This window comes from Elgaria multicarinata, chromosome 7 (assembly GCF_023053635.1).
Source record: "Elgaria multicarinata webbii isolate HBS135686 ecotype San Diego chromosome 7, rElgMul1.1.pri, whole genome shotgun sequence".
NCBI lineage: Eukaryota > Metazoa > Chordata > Lepidosauria > Squamata > Anguidae > Elgaria > Elgaria multicarinata.
Window position 1 is genome coordinate 103,658,986 of NC_086177.1, and position 21,314 is coordinate 103,680,299.

The following is a 21,314-nucleotide window of genomic DNA, read 5'->3' on the forward strand; positions in this document are numbered from 1 at the left end:
TTTGATCTGGAAAGCAGCCCTTCAATACTGAATTTGGACCTCGAGTTGGAAGAAGTTCCCTAGCCCTGTTATAGATATGGAGTTTGACCAAAGGTGGATGCACACAGCTTTAACACTCCAACAGACAACCAATGTCCATTGTTGTCACACTGGGATCTCTAGGAAGAGAGCCAGCACCCTACAATGCTTTGAGATTCCAAAACTCAGCTGTCTTTTTCTCTGCTCCTCTTCTCCCTCTGTTGCTTCCTATTCCCGTACTCTCTCTAAGCATGCCAGCAGTGGCAAGAGTGAGGAATTCCACACTTGCCTTGCACTCTTCTTCCGGGCAGTTGTGTGGATTAGTTCTACCGGAGAAGAGGGCAAGCAAATAGGTAGAGGTAACAATGGTGAAGAAGACATGGGCAGATGCAGAGAGAGGGGCCCACTGAGGGCCTCTTGCCCAAGGGAGCCGTCCTCCTCTGGGTGCCTATTCCAAGGGAAGCTCAGAGGATGGCAACAAGAGAGAGGGCCTTTTCAGTGGTGGCCCCCCAGTTATGGAATGATCTTCCCGACAAGGCTCTCCTGGCACCAACTTTGTTATCTTTTTGGCGCCAGGTCAAGGCTCTTCTCCCAGGCATTTAACAGCATATGCTGAGTTTTAAACTGACCCCAGAACAGTTGTTTTAAATGACTATTGTCTGTTTTTATGCTTTTACATTTTGTGTATTTGTTTTTTATTGTTCACTGTTTTTAATCTTTGTAAACAGCCCAGAGAGCTTCAGCTATCGGGCAGTATATAAATGTAATAAAATAAATGAATAAATAAAACCTGGACCCAACACTGATTGTATGGATCAGATGCTTGGAAGCTCCTGGAGGAATGTACTGGTTGCTGGTGGAAACAGAATACTGGGGTAGATAGACCTTTATTTGATCCAGCAAGCCCATTCTTATGACCGTCTGGCATTCCTAGTTTAGGGTAATCTCTTTAGATTCCTTCTTCTTGACGGAGTACATTTATTCCTTACCATCAAGCCGGCACAACTGTCAAGGGGGAGCCATAAATAAATATAATTATAGGTGAACTCCAAGCGCTTGAGTGTAGTATTAAAAATTACAGCTCGTTGCACCGAAGTTACGGTGAGTTTTCCTTTAAGAATCTTCTGGCTTAAAGGCAAAACAGTGAAAAGCAGGAGGTGGAGACGAATCACCCAAAAAAGAAAAGGGGGAAAAAAAGAAAGAAAGATGTGAAGGCAGGAAAAGTTACTCCAGAAGAAAAATGCTGGGCTCGTCCTTTAACCTGACGTCAGATCTGTCTTTAATAAAGCATCCCGAGAGCCGAAAGGGGAAAAAAAAAAGTTAACTCTACTGTCAGCTAGACTGCTCATAAAGGACTCCTCTGCATTCCCCACAAGAGTGGTATATAATTGGATGCAAAGGAGTTTTCTTTTTCCTTTTTTAAAGATCTGAGTTCACTCAATGTATTTCATTCTGGTTTCCAGTGATGAGGGGGTGGCTTTTGCCATGGATTCTAGCAACAAACAGCATTTTACAGGTGAGTTCTTCTTCTTCTTCTTCTTCTTCTTCTTCTTCTTCTTCTTTCTTCTTCTTCTTCTTCTTCTTCTTCTTCTTCATTATTATTATTATTATTATTATTATTATTATTATTATTATTATTATTATTATTATGTCCTCTCCCCCTTGTGTTTGTCTTGGCAAGATTGTTGAAAGAAATGCGACATGCTAAATTCTACATGTTGAGAGGGGGAAAGGGGATTAAAACAAACATACACGTAAATCACAGAGCTGTCGAACCAGCAAGAGGAAAGACTTGGAGGAAGACAGTGAGAGGAGGAAAAAACAGTGAGAGATCGCTGGGCTGATGGGGAACTTCACTGCCCAGTGCCTTTGTCAAAATGCAAATTATTCAACCTTTTGACCCAGAGGGAATATGTTTAGATTTGACAGCTCAAATGAGATCGACCACTGTGCTGGGAACTGAACGGGACTGTGCTTAAGAGGCAGAAACCTGTGTTGACTAGGTGGTCCCCCCACAAAAGTGTAGCTTTTGAGAATGCTCGGGTGTCTAAAAGCAGAAGAAGGAATGTTTTCCCTGTGATGTTTGGGGAGAACCGGAGCAGCATCTAAAGGAGGAGACGGGGAATCATATTCTGAGGCTGCCCGAGCGAGTGAATCAGGGACACGACACACGTGGCAGTCGCTCTCGGCAGCTCAGGAAATGCTAGCACAGGCGGCTGCATCAGGGGTGTTGGAGAAAAAGCAGCTTGGGAAAAGACCTCGACGGAGAATTTGCAAGACAGCATAGAATGCGAAAAGGCGCCGCTCGCATTTCGTCTGTCACAAGTAGGCACGCGGGCCTCCGACGTTTCCAGGTGCCAAGTCCAGAGCAGTAGTAGAACCAGGATGGGGGTTGAAATGGGCAGCTGTATTGCACACACAACCTGGACAGGGGTGTAGAAAAAAAGAGAGAGAGGCCATGTTGTGTCTGTACAGTTATTCAAATAATGCGAAATTATGTTTTTTTTCCTTCTAAGTTTGGAATAAACAGAGTGGTGGGTGGAAAACCAAAGATCAGCTTTCTGGGGTGCTTCTAGCAAGGGAAACTGAGTTTCTCATGGGCTCTGTGATTGCAGCCTAACACAGTGAAGCACATTCAGCCATTGAATATCATTGGTGGGGCAGAGAGAACGGGAGACTCGTTCCAGACAGCTGTCGCTTGTAGAACAACAACGGCCAGCATGGTTTTATGTGTCTCTCTTTCTAAGTGGATTTGTGATAGAGGAGCCTGCAGCAGGATGGAGCAGCCTGTAAACCGCCCAGTCTGTAAACCGCCCAGAGAGCTCTGGCTATGGGAGCGGTATATAAGTGCAATAAAATAAATAAATAAATAAATATAGCTTCTCAAGGAAAACTTAGGAAAGCAGCATGGAGGGCCGAGCCAGGATTAATTCCTGAAGGTTTTCAGAAATCGAAGATTGTAGGATCATAGAAATGGTCATGAGTGGAGTCTAGAATGAGTGGGGACTAGAACTCAGATCTCCCGAGACCCAGACCAACACTAACCACTACACTGCACTGCCTCTCACTTTCTCTGCTTTCAGTTGAGTTGATGCTCCTGGCAGCCAGTGGAAAGATCAAAAAAGCTGGTGATCTGAGTTCCTGGGAAATGCAGGGGGTCTCAACTCAGCCGATGATCTGCTAAGTTTCCTCTGTGCAGGCTGTCTCGGCTGGCCCCTGGTGCCCTTGCAGTTTTTCCCTATGGGAGAACCAGCCCTATGGGGAGAGCTTTTACTTTCTCTCCTTGCTTCTGCTATTTGCTTATTTCTAAAACGTATATGCCGCAGTTCGAGGCATGCAGGCTCTCAAAACAATGGCTAGCTTTGAAAATCAATGGGCAGAATCCAACGGGCTGCCATACACTTTTGATAATTCCCTTCCACAAATGGTGGGTCCCACTGATTCCATTCCAGCGTTTACACAAGGGAGATTTCATGCTTCCTAATGGAAGCCCCTGAAACAAGTGGCAAGTCTCATTTCTGGAAGGAGGCAGGTCGGCAGAACGCCCTTACGTGAGCAACTCAGACCTGCTTCTTTTCAGAAATTAGACTTTCCGCTCATTTCAGGTTGCCTCGGAAGGGGCTAAATTGCTGTTGCACCCATTTTAAATTTATTTGTTTAAAATGTAATAATAAATAATTAAATAAATATGGTGGCAGCTGGATGCTCAATGGGATTGTGGGACATAAGGGAATTGGCTATTGTGCAAGCGCACCATGGATTCTGCCCAATGTAATAAAAGCCACGGTAAAGTTTTCAATACCAATGTAAAATTACCAGAAATCAGAAACAGAAGTCAATAAAAGCAACACCAGTAGCTTCATAGCAACCTCAAAGGCCTTCTTCAATTACAGATGAAAAACTGATTTTAGCTGCTTTTCCTAAAGTCAAGAGTGAATTGATTCAGATGGGCTTCCTGAGGCAAGGAGTTCCAAAGGGAGTGTGTTTCTATGGACAAGGCCCAAGGTCTTGTTGCCAGTACTCTAACCCCTGAGGGTGGTGCTAGGACATCTCCCTGGATTATTTCAAGGCATGTAAAGATCTCGGTGTGTCTGTACTGCATATATAATGAAGTTTAAGCATTGCCACTTCTCCTCAACTGACTCTGCAAGCCAGACTTCCCCCAAGCAGGTCCTCTCCAGGTATTTTGGATCCCAACTCCCATCAGCCTCAACCAGCAAGGCCAATGGCCAGGAATGCCAAAATCTTCCAAAACATCTGTAAGGCACTATGTTAGGAAAAGTTGGGGATATGTAACCAAGGACTACAAGCCCCATAATCCCCAGCAGAAAATTACTCTCCACGTCTTACTTGCAACCACTGAAAGGCCTTGTAACCATGCTTCATAGCATCCTGGTGGACAAGAGCAAAAGCATGTTGATCTCTTCCATTTACAGTTTGGTAAATCATGAGACTTGTAACCAAGAGACTTGATGATGTGAGAAACTTGAGATCTCTTGCATCATTTGCTGCCAGAGGAAAGGCCGAGTGGGTCTTCCTTTAACATAGAAAACTGACTTATACTGAATGAAACCACTGGCCCATCTAGCTCAGTATCGTCCACTCTGATTGGTTCTCCAGCGTCTGAGGCTCACGTCTTACCAAACTGAATACTAGAGGTTGGACCTGGGACCTTCTAGAGCAGGGGTCCTCCAATGGCAGCCACATAGCTCTTCAGTCCCTAAAAGAAAAGCTTTTTTCCCCCCCAATAAAAAAAATGAGAAACATTAGGGCACCAGTTTCTCCTTCCTGTTCCTGAACCTGCCGCTGATCAGCTGGGTGGGAAGAGAAAGCAAAGCAAAGGAGTCGAGGGGAGAGAAGGAGCAAGCCTGGGAGCTAGGAAAGGAGAGAAAGAAGAAGGCCAGGGATGGCGAAGGGAGAGCGAGAGCAAGGATAGAAGCTGGGATTGAGGGTGGGGAGAGAAAAAGGAAAAGTTCTGTGTGAACAGAAGACAATTGTAAACTGGATGCAGGAGAACGTTCCTTAGCAGCATGATCCTAACATTGCTTACTTGAAAGTAAATGCTCTTTTTAGCATAAGAGGAAACTGCTTCATCTCACCAACTGGCCGTGACCTGTAGTCTTGGGTTCGGCTCACTTCCTTGAGTTACCTGGAGGGAATCTACACGTCGTTGTGAGGGCGCTTACATGCGCCCCCACAACGACTGTGTAGACCGAGAAAGAAGAGATGGAGGAAGAGGCGGAGGAGGTGGCGGCTGGGGAACTGGCCGCGTCCTTGCTGCCACCGCCGCCTCCCTGCCAGCCTCCTGCTGCCGGGGTAAGAGCTACCCGGGTAGCTCTCCGACCCGGGTGGCTCTTACCCCGGCAGCAGGAGGCCGCCACTGCCGCCTCCCCGCCTCTTCATCCGTCTCTTCTTTCTTGGTCTACACAGTCGTTGTGGGGGTGCACTGGGGGCGCATGTAAGCGCCCTCACAATGACGTGTAGATTCCCTCCTGCTCAGCAGGCCTGTTGAAATATCTACCACAAGTATCACTGGCTGAGGCTAGTCCAAGGACTGGCTTCCCCACCTGTAAAAGGTGTAAATCTTTTCTAGAACGACTTGTATATAGTTAACTCTTTAACCTCATGCGACATATGTGTGACATGACTTGAATATGTAGCCTGGCTCACTTTCCTGAGTGACCTGCTCTCCGTGAATTTTATTCCTGCTTTCGGATTGTGGCACGGTTGTCGTCTGGATTGGCTTAGATGTGGCTGCTTGATATCATGTGAACGGTTTTGATTGGTGGCAGGTGACTTATCCGCAGATGAAATAACAGCTTTAGCCCTGGGTTCTGCCCCTGGTCGGGCTCCAACCGTGGGTATGCTCCTATTCTCTCCCAAGATACCAGATTTTTAAAAATCATCATCATTATTATTATTATTATTATTATTATTATTATTATTATTTTTGAGTTGGCAGTCTTAGGAAGGATGCAGAGCTCAGGTTGGAACAACTGAAACAGAAAACCAACTAAGAGACTTAGTACTTGTAATACTTAATTTGTGAGTATTTATACCCTTGAAGCTGCCATTATACTTGGGTACTGGGCAGGGCAGCGGAAAAAGGAGCATAAGCAACAAAACGGGGGCAGTGGGTGAGCTGGGAGAGAGGGGTAGAGGGGAAATAGATTTTCTGACTCTTTCCTGAACACGTTATCTGTGGCAGGAGCCACACTATTGCTTTATAGCGGTATTGAAGTGCATCGACTACTGTTGGGGCCCATTGATACATACCATACACCGTTTTCAAACCGCTTTCAAAGTGTTATACGCTGCTTGATGTAGATCTGGCCTATCTAGTAAGCCCACGTAGTTTCCCAAACTGCCTCTTCCCCAAGCCAATGTGTGGATCATAGAATCATAGAACAGTAGAGTTGGAAGGGAGCTATAAGGCCATCGAGTCCAATGCAGGAATCCGCCCTAAAGCATACCTGATAGATGGAGGTGTTGTGGTTTTTAAAGCCTCCATTGACACCAATGGGGTCTTCTTGTTGTTGTTGTTGTTGTTGTTGTTGTTGTTGTTGTTGTTCCTTTTTTAAAATCATTGTGGCAGAGGGCAGGGAGAATTCAGGGGGTCGTCCATATGGCTGTTTACTATGCCAAAGATACACATTTTCGCATCTTCGGACAGATGATGCAGCCGCAAATGTGAAGTCATCCAAGGGCAAACCCTGAAAAATCCGCTCCAAAAAGTTGGGCATTTACCCTGACATTTTTGGCAGTGGAGGCGGTTCCACGACTGTAAAAAAAAGCCCAAAAACATTTTAAAAAAACATAAAAGCATTTGGGGGCCATTTGAGAGAAGTGAAACAGTGCTGTTCTTCCCCCCCCCCCCCTTTTTATTTTATGCTCTAAATCTGCAGAGAATATAAATATGGGAGGACCAGGCAACCTCCAATCTATTTGGGATGACCGGGCAGTGGCAACCCCCATGTGGAGCTGTGCAGATTTATTTGTATAATTTTTTTAAAAGGGTGGAAGAATGGCCCTGTTTCTTTCCTACACACACACACACCAGGTTCCTTTTTAAAAAATGTTTTAAAGCATCTGAATATGTGGAGGACCAGGCAACCTCCAGGAAAAAAATCACACTTATTTTATTTATTTATTTATTAAATTTATATACCACCCCGTAGCCGAAGCTCTCTGGGTGGTTTACAAAAGTTAAAAACAGTGGACATAAAAAAAAAGCATACAAAATTTAAAACCATCAAAAATATATAATAAACAACAGTATAAAACAGTATCCATTTTAAACAACAACAGTTCTGGGGTCCATTAAAAAAACAAACAAACTTAGCATATCTTGTTAAATGCTGTTAAATGCCTGGGAGAAGAGAAAGGTCATGACCTGGCGCCGAAAAGATACCAGGCGAGCCTCATCGGGGAGTTCATTCCATAATTGGGGGGCCACCACTGAAAAGGCCCTCTCCCTTGTTGTCACCCTTCAAGCTTCCCTCGGAGTAGGCACTCGGGGGAGGACCTTAGATGTTGAGCGCAGTGTATGGGTAGGTTCATGTCGGGAGAGGCGTTGCCTTCCTTCCCGTGCAAAACCCAGGAAGGAAGGCAAATGCGGGTGCAAGGTGCCTCCCGGCGACAAATCGCCTCTGTATAGCCGGGGGCCAGGAAGCAAACAGGGGAGATTTAATCCAATCCCCACCCCGGATTGTATTCACGATTCATTGCTTCGTCAGTCACTCTGTAACAGGAAACTTTAGTTCGTGTACAGTGCTTTATTACTAAAAGAGTTAAGAAACCTTTCAGTAAGTTTTGCAGGAAAGAGTAGTTGCTCATTAATTATCACCTTTGTGCTTGTAGCTGTATCTACAACACTCAGGGAGAGGAAAGCGAGTAAGATATGAAGCACTGTACACGAACTAAAGATTCCTGTTACAGAGTGACTGACGAAGCAATGAAACATGAATACAATCCAGAATAGTCGTTTCACTCTGTATAGTGTTTTTACAGCAAATACATGCTTTATGAGACATAATTTGTCTCACTTTGTGCAGTTTTTTACAGCAAACATGTTGCTTTGTAATTATATATCATAGAATCATAGAATAGCAGAGTTGGAAGGGGCCTACAAGGCCATCGAGTCCAACCCCCTGCTCAATGCAGGAATCCACCCTAAAGCATCCCTGACAGATGCTTGTCCAGCTGCCTCTTGAAGGCCTCTAGTGTGGGAGAGCCCACAACCTCCCAATTCCATTGTCGTACTGCTCTAACAATCAGGAAGTTTTTCCTGATGTCCAGCTGGAATCTGGCTTCCTTTAACTTGAGCCCGTTATTCCGTGTCCTGCACTCTGGGAGGATCAAGAAGAGATCCTGGGCCTCCTCTGTGTGACAACCTTTTAAGTATTGGAAGAGTGCTATCATGTCTCCCCTCAATCTTCTCTTCTCCAGGCTAAACATGCCCAGTTCTTTCAGTCTCTCTTCATAGGGCTTTGTTTCCAGATCACTGATCTGAGGCATTGAGCAGCGGGTTGGACTCGATGGCCTTGTAGGCCCCTTCCAACTCTGCTATTCTATGATTCTATGATTCTATGATAGTATAGCTCCTGCAGCTTTAACTGTTGTGTTGAAGAGGGAATTTCACCAGGTTCTCCATACAATATATACCAATGCCACCTGCTGAAAATCCCTTTTCTATGCAACTGTTAAAGATCCAGGAGCCCTGTCCTCCTTTTCATATGGTCACCCTAGTCTGACTGAGGACTCAAGGCACCAAAGCGCAGTCCTCAAGATGTGCCCCTGGAGATGTTGAGGATTGAACCTGGGACCTTTGACATGCAAAGCAGATGCTCTACCACTGAGACACAGCTCAGTTTGACCCTTAGATCCCTTAAAAAAACACCTTTTTAAAAGGGATTGGGCAAATTAAAAGTGGAGAGGTCGATTGATGGCTATTATCCTTGCCTCCTAGATGAAGCCATCATAGGCCGAGGCAGCCTGTCATGGAATGCTAGTTGCTATGAACAGTGGCATAGACAGGTCCTGCAGGGATGCTGTGCCAAGACTTTCTTCTTGGCAGAGAAACTGACATTATCAGCCACCCAGCTCAGAACTCCCTGTTCCCTCTGAGCTTAGCTTAGGGTGACCATATGGAAAGGAGGACAAGGCTCCTGTATCTTTAACAATTGCTCAGCAGGTGTCATTTGTATGCACACAGCATCTGGAGAAATTCCCTCTTCATCACAACAGTTCATAGAACCATAGAATAGTAGAGTTGGAAGGGGTGTATGAGGCCATCGAGTCCAACCCCCTGCTCAGTGCAGGAATCCACCCTAAAGCATCCCTGACAGATAGTTCTCCAGCTGCATCTTGAAGGCCTCTAGTGTGGGAGAGCCCACAACTTCCCTAGGTCATTGGTTCCATTGTCATACTGCTCTAATAGACAGGAAGCTTTTCCTGATTTCCAGTTAAAGCCGCAGGAGCCCTGCCCTCTTTTGTATCTGGTCAAGTGACCAGGGCTCCTGCAGCTTTAACTGTTCTGATGAAGAGGGAATTTCACCCAGTGCTGCTTGCATACAAATGACACCTACTGAAATTCCCTTTTCCACACAACTGTTGAAGATACAGGAGCCCTGTCCTCCTTTCCATATGGTCACCCTATCTTTGCTGAAATTCTCACAGAAGTTGCTGGTGATGAATTTTCCCAACAAAAACCTATTGTTCCCTGTTGCAATGCAAAGCAGTTTTGGGCAGTTTGCTCAGAAATGGGCGACTAAGACCAATTTGCTTTACAAACGAACCGCTCCTGGTGGGAATGAAAACTGCTAGAACTGGTTCGTTGATATGGGTCAAAGCAGTGGCCTGCAATTTGGAGTTTTCCATAAGGGCGTGGCTACAGGATGGTCATGATGAATGCCTGCGTTTCAACTTTTTGCCATTATACCACTGCTATGAAGCAACGATGTTGCCTTCATGTTCTGCTTGTGGGGCTCCCCAGAGGTAACTTTGGGATGCAAGACTAGGGGCAGATCTACACCAAGCAGGATCTAGCACTGTGAAGGGACGAACTTTTCCGCGCCCTCCTTTGCCACTCCCACTCTTTTGATCAAAAACCATGCCAACGAACTTAGCCTGCCGCTTAACTTCTTCTCTCCTTTCAACTTCATCTCTTCTTTCAAAAACATCCTGGGCTATCAAAAGTGGTTTGAAAACAGTGTCACGGGCCCCAACAGTTGTCAGTGCACTTCAGTACCATTATAAAGCAGTAGTGTAGATCCTGCCGAGATCCAGTAGAGCTCACCTCTCTGTCTTAAGCAAATCTATTGCCGTTCAGCCGTTCAATTGTAGAACATCCATCTATTTTTAAATCTCCCAGTACAACAAGAGACAAGGCAGTGGTGATTTCTTCTGTGAATTTTCTTCCCAGCGCTGTCATCCATCCACTCCTCTCTGGCTTGCTGTGTAGCCTATCTGGAACCCTCCGGAGGCTGGCTGGGTGGCTGCACTGCAGGGAGAACAGGCAGGAAAGGTTTTCCTTAAAGCAAATTTCAGGCTTGAGCGGCCAAATCCAGATTGGAATGGAAGGTGTATTGTGATGTTAAACCTCTCCAACACCACCCAGATCAGGAATGCAGTGGTGGACAAAGTGTTAAAGCGCCCTTTCCCCAGGGTCCAGCCCAGATTCGACCCCCTGTACCCCCTATTTACTTTTTTAAAAAACAAAAAAAAAAAAAAACCACCCATCCCAATTATTGTTAATTGCATATATCATGTTGCATCTCGTTTGGCCGAAAGAATTCATCCAAGCTCCGTGCCAGAGAAAAAACCCAAAGTCCTCTGCTGAGTATGAACTATGAATAGTTTGCAAATTGTTTGGTTTGTATAATGTGCAGCTGACAGAGCTGCTATTAAAAACTTATAACCTGCTTTTCTGTTAAAAGAAGCATCCAAAGTGGTTTTCAGCATATAAAATCTTGTTCTCTCTCTCTCTCTCTCTCTCTCTCACACACACACACACACACACACACACAGAGAGAGAGAGAGAGAGAGAGAGAGAGAAAGAGAGAGAGAGAGACTAGAACAGTCATAAAAATAAAAACCAAAAGCAGAAAGAGTAACATGTTCTACTAACATGTCCTACTAAAATAGTAAGGAGAAATCAGTTCGGCTATTAGTTACACAGTATTTAATATGTCCTAGAAATGATTTACTTAACCGACCACAGCATGCTGGTTCTTGCAGCAAAACATCCTTGGATAACTTGTGCTTTGCCTGCGGGACTTGAGTGATCTAGCAGACTAAACAATTTCAACAACAATAAAAAAAACACTCTAGACATCCCAGAGAGTGAAAGGGGAGTTCAGTAAAAAAAAAGGTGCCACGTTTAAACATATTAATTGACTAAAGCATAAGACAACGCCTTATGGATTTCAAAGTGGCACACCTTAGCCACTACACCACACTGGCTCTGGCTGTCTCCTCCTTGCATGGCTCACACTCAGTTTTCCTCTCCTGCCAACGTACAGGCAGAGTTCGGATGACACGCTAATCAACGGTTGATTTCAATGTTCCTCCGTTTACCACCACCACTACCCCATTGATCTGTGCATCGTCCGAACTCAGCCACAGAAGCCCTGCCCTCCTCTGTGTGTGGGCAAACTAATACCTTGGTTAGCACCCGGTTGGACAGGAAGAAGCCAGAAAATGATGTTTCCACTTATGCCAGAGCTCCACCCAAAGAGGGCTGCAGTTAGGTCCTGCTGCCATGACCACCACACACAGTCCACATTCAATGTCCACCTGACAACCCTCACAGAGCTGGATTTGGGCCATAGCTAGACCTAAGGTGCATCCCTGGATCGTACAGGGGTCAAACCTGTTCATCTAGGTGACACACAGGGGATCTAGTGCTCAGGCAGGGGCGAACCCTGGATGATCCCAGGATAAACCTTAGGTCTAGCTGTGGCCTTGGAATCTCTTGGAGCTGATCTCCACCCCACAGGGCAAGCCTCTGTGTGTTTCCTTGTGGTGGAGCCAGAGCTCACAGGGAGGTAACACCAGGATTCCTTTATTAGCAGGGACTCTGACATCATCTGCTGGCTTCTCCCGCCCCAATTCCCTGTTCCCTCTGAGCTTAGCTGTAATCCTTCCAGTAGCTGGGGGAGACGTGTGTTTTCCCAGCAACAATGGTGGAGTTCAGACGACACACTAATCAATGGTTGTTTCCCATTCTGTTCCTATTACACGCCCCCCCCCATTGATTAGGTTGTCATTGGAACTCAGCCAATATATTGTTCTGTGCTGCAATTCAAAGTATTTTGGGTTCGCTTGGTCTTGAATGGGCAATTAAGACCCATTTGCTTTACAAAAGGCCTGCTCCAGCTGGAGATGAAAACTGCTAAACTTGGCTTGCTTCTAGGGATCAGAGGCAGCTACAGCATATTTGGACTCTCCTCAAGGTGTGGCTGTGAAGACAGTCGGGATGAGTGCCGGCACTTCACAATTTACCAGTGCACCGTTGGTATTTACTCAGAAGTAAGCCCCACTGTATTCATTAGGACTTACTCCCACACTAGAGGCCTTCAAGAGGCAGCTGGACAAGCATCTGTCAGGGATGCTTTAGGGTGGATTCCTGCATTGAGCAGGGGGTTGGACTCGATGGCCTTGTAGGCCCCTTCCAACTCTGCTATTCTATGATTCTATGATTCTACTCCCAGGGAAGTGTAAATACGATTGCCATGGTTTTCAGGAGCATTTGATGGGTTTCTTTTTCTTATGGCACATGTCCTAGTATTTCTCACACAGCTCACGGTTTGAGAAGGGCTGCACTAAAGGAACAGAGCCCTGACTGCCTTCACACCTGGTCACCTAATTCAAGTGAATATTCATTCATCCAGCCATCAGTTTCTACCTCACTTTTTACCAGAGTACATGAGGTGGCTTCCAGCAGTATCAAAAACCAAAAGCCAGTTTTTATGATCAAGCAGCTCACCTTGGCTTATTTAAGCCGGGGTGGGCTACAGTGTGTGTGGGCAGCCATTTTGAATATCCAAGGCATGACTGTGGCTTGTTGTGACAAACAAAGCTGGCAAGGGTGGGTTGTTGGTGTGGTTAAAAACCATGCAGGACCCATGGGTTGTTGTAAGGTTGACGGTGGTGTGTTAGCAAAGCCAAGAACTCACCCTCGCCAGGTTCAGATGTCACAACAAGCTGTGGTTGTGACTTGAAAATGCAAATATCGCCCGGCACATGCTACAACCCACCATGGCTGAAATAAGCCACAGTAGGCTGCAGAGCTTGTGTGAACTGGGTCAATGTAAGCCAAACGGGTAGCTGGAGAAGATGAACCCTCAGAGAATGAAGTCCCAGGTTCAGGTGGTATAAAATCCTCTTCCTTGAATGTGGGGCTCAACTGCTGAACAGAAAAATCCAGTATTCTCTAAGTCATACAAAAAACAAACAAACAGCTGTGCTGGCTATAAAAAAACACCCAAACATCCATATAGCTTTTATTATTTTTTATTACTTTGAATTGCCCTAATTATACTTTTATTACAGCAACTCAAAGATCATCCAAAAAAAATTCTGCTAGCTTTTGAGATGTCCAGAGCTCTTCACCAGCCAAGTTGTTGCAAAAAGCAGACAATGAGTTTCACCTAGATTACCACCAGCATATCCTGTCATTTTCTCACATGTGAATCAAGAAAACTGGTACATTGGAATTTTAAAACAAAACAAAACAATTACATTCCCACCATATATATTCCCACCATATATATTACCCGTTCCGTTTCTTTCTAATGCTGAATCTTTGGCCTCATTCTTGTCTCAATACTGCCCCCTTATGTTTAGATGTTATATTATCAATAAATAGAAATTCTGAAGTTAAACACACACACACACACAGCGTTTTCCCAGTTAAATTCAGCAACTGATGAACCTCATTAACGATCCTCACCTTTCTCTTTTTACTTAAACAAGAACAGTACCTAAGGGTGCAATCCTATGCATGTTTAGACAGAAAAAAAAAGTCCTACAACTCCCAGCATGCTGGCTGAAGGATGCTGGGAATTATAGAACTTTTTTTCCTGTCTAACCATGCATAGGATTGTGCCCTAAGACGACTTCTTAAATAGTTGGTTCCTCAAAGTAGCTTCATATACCTGTACAAATAGAAGCGGCAAAATGAAATGAGTACATGTTCAAATGTTATGCTTATTGATAGCTTGTTCTAATTTATTTGTCATTTCTCAATGAGAGAACCCCTTGGGGTATCATTCCATGTGCAAGTCAACATGATATGCTTAGTTCGAGATTCCAATTCCATGCTTAGTTCCAATTCCATGATTGGTTCTGTTCAGTGTAGGGTGACCATATTTGGGAAACCAAAAAAGAGGACACCTAGTGTGTGTGTGGTGAAGCAGCTTTCTGAGTCCTGCAGAAAGTACGTTATTCCCCCACCACCTTAACGAACCCGACTGGAGTGGCGGAGGGGAAAGGATTTCATTCTGCACTACCACCATCCACTCCAATTGGGGCCTTTTCTATAATGTCCACGAATGACCCACTTTCCCCTTTAAGACCTCAATTGGAGCTCGGGGTGGGGGAATGATGTGCCTCAAGAAAGCATGTCATTCCCTCCTGCCATGCTAATGGCAGCCTTAAAGAGGAAGGTGTGTCATTCCAGGACATTATTGAAAATTATAGAAAATCCCCCCTGACACCATGGAAAGAACAAAAACCAGGACAAATCCGGGGAAATCCTGACAGTTGGTCACCCTAGTTCAGTGTATTTATTTTAAATTAATCATTGGCCTGATGTAAACATAATGTATCATTTGTAGTTAGGTTAAGGGAATGTAATGAACTGACATTTGCAAGGAGGAGGGAGGCTTACCTTTGTCTATCGCGATCCATCGCGGGCTTCAATTGAGCCCTGGTTGAAGCCGGAAGTGAATGCCAAGGCCTCTTCCGGCTTCAAGCCAGGGCCTCAAGTAAAGCCCGCAATGACAGACACAGGTAAGGGGGTGGGTGTGGGTTGGCTTACCTGGCGCCGCCGCTGCCGATACAGCAATGGCGGTGGAGTCGGATCTCACTCCGCAGAGTGGAGCAGGCGATGGGCAGATTGGTCCGAAGAGGATCGGGCCCGATTTGGAAGTTCCAGATCAGGCCACGAAGCGGATCGGGGGGGGGGGGTCAGTGCACAGCCCTAATTGAGACCACAGGGAAAAGAGCGGATCCAAAAACCACCATTTTGAACCTTTTGGATAGCCCGTCAAGTGCAAACTCAGAGCTTCATCACACCAGTGTTATACTGTGCATTCACTGCAAATTACATGCAAAGGACTCCGATGTTTTCTACTTGATAATCTGCTTTTATTGTGAAGTACTCCAACTCATCCTGCTGCGATTGCGCTGCTTCCCTAAAAGAAGCGCCGAAAATAGAATCGCAGAAAGAACGACTCTTCTTACTCCCCCACAATCCCAAGGCTAATTTTAACATACTTCCCTGTCCTTCTCCGAGCGGCCACTGGGGGTGCAGAAGGATGATTTTTAAACTCAAATTAAACAAATGCTTACATCTGCATAAGTTTTAAAGATAAAGACATCAAAATCGGCACAGTAATAGATATTACGGAGGGCTTTCAGCATACCAAATTTGAATTTGATTGGGTCATCTGTTGATTATGGGTTTTTTTACATTTTCCCCTTTAAACGCTTTTCCTGGTATGCAAAGGATCTTAGGAGCGCTGCCGCCCGGGGTGTGATTTAGCTAACAACAACAACAAGTTTACACTACGGGGATAATTCAAGGGAAATGGGTACGTGGGATGAAGCTCTCAGCACAGACAGCCTTATTATTGAATTTCCAATAGTGGCTTAGGTATCTTGGCTCAGATCTCATTCATTATGTTCTTTACAAGGTGGTGAAAAGGACAAATATATATAGTTTGATTTCAGGATCTACTTTTCTGTTGATACAGCTGTCTCTATTCCACCTAAATAGCTTAACTAAAAACAGATCAGCCAAAGAGGCAAACAATTCAACCTCCCTGATTTTCAGATATTTTTCACAGTGAATTAATACTGGGTGAGATCCAGACCAAATTAATGGCTTTTGTCCATTTATTTCGATGGGGGAGATATTTAAGCCAGGCATTTGTCCTTTTCCAAACAATGTCATAATTCTTGCATTTTCCTTGGGTTGGATCTAGACTTAGGCCACAGCTAGACCTAAGGTTTATCCTGGGATCATCCAGGGTTCGCCCCTGGCTGAGCACTGGATCCCCTGTGTGTCACCTAGATGAACCCCTGGACGATCCAGGGATAAACCTTAGGTCTAGCTATGGCCTAAGTCATGCTTAGAGTTAGTGCTGGGCTGAAAATTTCAACCATTCGATTTTCAGCATTTTGTTGGGAGTAGGGTGGGGGGAAAAACAACAACTCAGGCAAAAGATGCTTGGGGGAAGTGAGAATTTTGGAGAATCTTCTCCTTGGGGAGGGGCACAGGGCTTCCAAATACCTTTTTAAGTGTGGCCAGTTGTTAAGGGGTCTTCTTTCTTCACCCCCCTATTTTTCAAAACACCCCCAGCAAATTCAGGAGCCCAGGAGTTCTTCCTGAGTGCTTATTGGGGAGAGTGAGGTCACACGGACTCCAATAACTGCTGGTCTTCTCCAAATGCTGAGGGAAGAGTGTGTGTGTGTGTGTGTGGGGTTGTTTTTGTTAGAAAAACTAAAAAAAAGCCCCCCTTTACAACTGACTACACTTTAAAAAGGTATGTGGAAACCCTGTCCCCTCCCCAAGGAGAAAATTCTCTGAATTCCCCACACACACGCACACATAAAAGAGGCAGAAAAAGCAATGGCCCTGTTCAGACAACACGCTAAACCATGCTGCTTAACCACAAAACCGTTAACGGAATGCGTTGCATTCCGTTAACCGTTTTGTGGTTAAGCAGCATGGTTTAGCGCATTGTCTGAACGGGTCGAATGACTCTTTTGCAGGGAGAGGGAAAGTCTTAGAGTAAACCCATTACTTAGAGTAAACCCATTGAAGGCAATGGGATTGATGTTAATCATGACTAATTTGTCTCATTGATTTTAAGAAGTATACTCTTCAGGGTCTTTGACTTCGGATCCAGGAATCCAAAATATGCTATCCCCCACCCTAAGTCTGTTTGGGTGGGAGATAGGGTTGCTTCCTCCATGAACTATCATTCAAAATATGCTACAGATCTCTAAAATACTCTCTGTCCTCAGGGGAAATAAAAACAAGACCCTAACCAGAAAGCTGCCCCAGAATATCCTATCATTTGGGGACGTAGGAACCAATAAAATCCATACTTTTGCTTCCAGAAAACAATAGACACCACGTCTTATATCAAATACTGCTGATGAAGAAGATCCAGACAGCAGCAGCAAACATCTCATTCTGTCTCTACCGCTCCCCTGTTACAACACTGAATTCTTTCTGCCTGTCCAAACAGAAAAAGGAAGAAAAACATTTGGTGACTCTTCTGGGAAAATGTGCAAGAATGTTGTGGCTTGAATGGTTCACGCCAATCTAAGCAGCGTTTGGGCCAAGAGGAATGCATGTGGTCCTTCATGTCTCGTTTTAATTAGGACTATGGGGGAATCCATAACTCAAAAAAGATTTTCTGCAGACTTCCCCCCCAGGCATCATCGCCACATGATACAACCGGAACTCAATCGTTCATTTCAATTATAAAGAACAACTCTGTCTAATTTGTCCCTACATCCCTTTAGGACCATCCAGAAATTGCATCAAGGTGGCTGTTGTTTTTCATTTTGCTTTAGCATTATTTTAATAATATGACATACATTTACATTCTCTTCCACCTACTGGATTAGGGTGACCCTATGAAAAGGAGGACAGGGCTCCTGTATCTTTAACAGTTGTATTGAAAAGGGAATTTCAGCAGGTGTCATTTGTATATATGGAGAACCTGGTGAAATTCCCTCTTCACCACAACAGTTAAAGCTGCAGGTGCCCTGCCCTCTTTTGAATCTGGTCACTCTAGTATAGCTCCTGCAGCTTTAACTGTTGTGATGAAAAGGGAATTTCACCAGGTTCTCCATATATACAAATGACAGCTGCTGAAATTCCCTTTTCTATGCAACTATTAAAGATACAGGAGCTCTGTCCTCCTTTTCATATAGTCACCCTATACTGGATGAGACAAAAGGACCATCCCCGAAGAGCCCTGTTGTAGTTTTTGAGAGAAACCTGTTTCTCTCATCCATCTTGATTGGCCAGGCCAGCACCAAAATCCAATAGCTTCTGGCCCCTACTAGGACACAAGCGCCCTGCCACGGTCCATCAGTGTTGATGCTGTCACCTTTTTGGCCCTCCCATCACTGGCAGCAGAAGCTACCCCATCCCCCCTATTAAATGTTTGGAGAAAGCTGACCTTGGGTAGATCTAGAGCATCATCAGATGAGCATTTGACTGGACGCTCATTAGTGGGCACTCACGAATTTTCACGTATCTTGACCAGGTACAAAAGAGGGCAGGGCTCCTGCAGCTTTAACTGTTGTGATGAAGAGGGAATTTCCCAAGGTGCTGCATGCATACAAATGGCACCTGCTGAAATTCCCTTTTCTATTGGTCTGACCCAGCATGGCACTTCTTATGTTCTTATGATACAGGAGCCCTGTCCTCCTTTCCATATGGTCATCCTAATACTGTCTCTGATACTGGAGGCGGCATATAGCCATCAGGAAGAGTAACCATTGATAGCCGTGTGTGTGTGTGTAAGAGAGAGTTCTCCTTATCCACTTTTTCCACACCATGCATAATTTCACGCACCTCTTTCATGCCCCCTTTAATTGTTCATGTTCTCTGCATATACTTGTTTGCCAGTGTTCCACTTCTTTCTTATGCAATGCATACTTCTGATTTTAGCTTGTTCAGTATGTGCTTGTTTTGGTTTTGGTTCTTGCTTTTGTGGGGGGTGGGTGTATGTGTGTCCTTTACTACTATTCATATAATTTTGATCATCCATGCACATGCGTACAATACCCTGTGCACGCTGAAATGGAAATTGCTGCTCAGACATTTTTTGACTTCATTTTTTCACCACTAGATGGAACCATAAGAAAAGCGAAAGGTATTGCTGCCAGCTGTGGTTTATTATTTTACTACTTTCTACAGAATAATGTTTATTTCAAGATATATATACCCTGTTCTTTAGCTTGAAATACTCCCAGTGCAGCTTACAAAGAAACATAGTACAAACTAAAAAAATGGTTACAAACTAAAAAATAAAATAAAATAAAAAATACAAAAGTAAAAGGGTGGGGAGAGTAACTTCAGGCAGCAGTTCTAAAAAGTTTTAGTTGTTATAGTGACCAGCTGCTGCAACTGAGTATTCTATCAAATGTAGGTTTTGCATTCTCAGTATGGGCTGAATGAAGCAAACAAAGAAACAAAACAAACAAACAAACAAAAAATCAAATGCTGTTAACCAATCATATGTAAAAAAAAGATGTTTTTTCTGTAAGGCTGGAGTTAAAATCGCAGGAAGAAACATTAACAATCTCAGATATGCAGATGACACCACTTTGATGGCTGAAAGCGAGGAGGAGCTGAGGAGCCTTATGACAAAGGTGAAAAAAGAAAGTGCAAAAGCTGGGTTGCAGTTAAACCTCAAAAAAACCAAGATTATGGCAAATCGAGGGAGAAAACGTGGAGGCAGTGACAGACTTTGTATTTCTGGGCGCAAAGATTACTGCAGATGCTGACTGCAGCCAGGAAATCAGAAGACGTTTACTTCTTGGGAGGAGAGCAATGACAAACCTTGATAAAATAGTTAAGAGCAGAGACACCACACTGGCAACAAAGGTCCGCGTAGTTAAAGCAATGGTATTCCCCATAGTAACCTATGGCTGTGAGAGCTGGACCATAAGGAAGGCTGAGCGAAGGAAGATAGATGCTTTTGAACTGTGGTGTTGGAGGAAAATTCTGAGAGTGCCTTGGACTGCAAGAAGATCAAACCAGTCCATACTCCAGGAAATAAAGCCAGACTGCTCACTTGAGGGAAGGGTATTAAAGGCAAAACTGAAGTACTTTGGCCACATAATGAGAAGACAGGACACCCTGGAGAAGAGGCTGATGCTAGGGAAAGTGGAAGGCAAAAGGAAGAGGGGCCGACCAAGGGCAAGATGCATGGATGATATTCTGGAGGTGACAGACTTGACCTTGGGGGAGCTAGGGGTGGCAACGGCCGACAGAAAGCTCTGGCGTGGGCTGGTTCATGAAGTCACGAAGAGTCGGAAGCGACTGAACGAATAAACAACAATATGTACTCTTGGACTTGATTTCCAAGTGCATATACAGACATTTACATGGTTGGAGTGGGGGGCAGGACTGTAAAGGTCAGAGGGAAGGTACAGACAGTGACAATTGTCTTCACAGTGGCCATTCACAATACAGTTTTGAGGTGGAAACACAAACATCCTTGCATTGGTGAGCTGATTGGCACATGAAGGGTGCAGTGCTATTCTGGCAGGGGAAGACTTGGAATTCAGGACATTTTTTCTGTCTAGACATGGATAGGATTGCACGTGAAACATGCTAAAAAAAAACACAACCCGCAAAATCATTTTGTCCCTATTAAAGCCACAGCAGATAGAGTTGAACCTCTTGATGATGATGATGATGATGATTTGCATTTGGATACCGCCCCATAGCTGAAGCGCTCTGGGCGGTTCACATATGTAGCTCATCAGTTTTGAGTTGAAATATGCCCTTGAAGTTCCTTTGTTCTAGAACAGCCACCTTAAGATCTGGGATAGAGGGTCCTAGGAAGCTAAAGTGTCCCCCTACTAGTCAATGAATAATGCCATTTCTGATATCAGATTTGGTGTCAATTTATCCTTTCGTGTAGAGACTGGCCTATTTGTCCCCTGAAGATTGCATCAGGGCATTGCAGGTGAAGTATATCACATTGGAAGATGAGCAGGTGTATGAACCCTGATGTTGTGGACGTCATTGTTACGTTCTGTGTTGCCAGAGTGGACCTGGGGACAGAGTTGGCATCTGGGTCTGCCACAGAGGCTGTATCTCTGTTTACATGTTCTGTTGTAGCAGGTTCGGGGAAGGGCTGTCTGTAAACAAGTACAGGCCGACTACCCAAGTGGGCGGGAGGTGTCATTGTCCAGAAGGGGCTGCAGATCACTGCTGAAATGTCTGAGTGGTTCTAGCTGGGAACTGTTGGTGACTACAAGTACTGTTCTTTTGTCTTCTCTTTCGGGTCTGTCCTGTCGTAGGTTGTTCC

The 21,314-nt window shown here is 44.7% G+C and overlaps 1 protein-coding gene across 1 annotated transcript in view; it reads left to right on the plus strand.

The window, feature by feature from the left end:
• Window positions 1–1,277: 1,277 nt before the first annotated feature.
• The window catches only part of CCN4 (cellular communication network factor 4), a 35,157-nt gene continuing 15,120 nt past the window's right edge, over window positions 1,278–21,314 (plus strand). Inside the window, exon 1 of the mRNA XM_063129919.1 lies at window positions 1,278–1,534. Within this exon, the coding sequence (XP_062985989.1) occupies window positions 1,484–1,534 (51 nt within the window). The 5' untranslated portion in view covers window positions 1,278–1,483. The remainder of the gene's footprint in view (window positions 1,535–21,314) is intronic.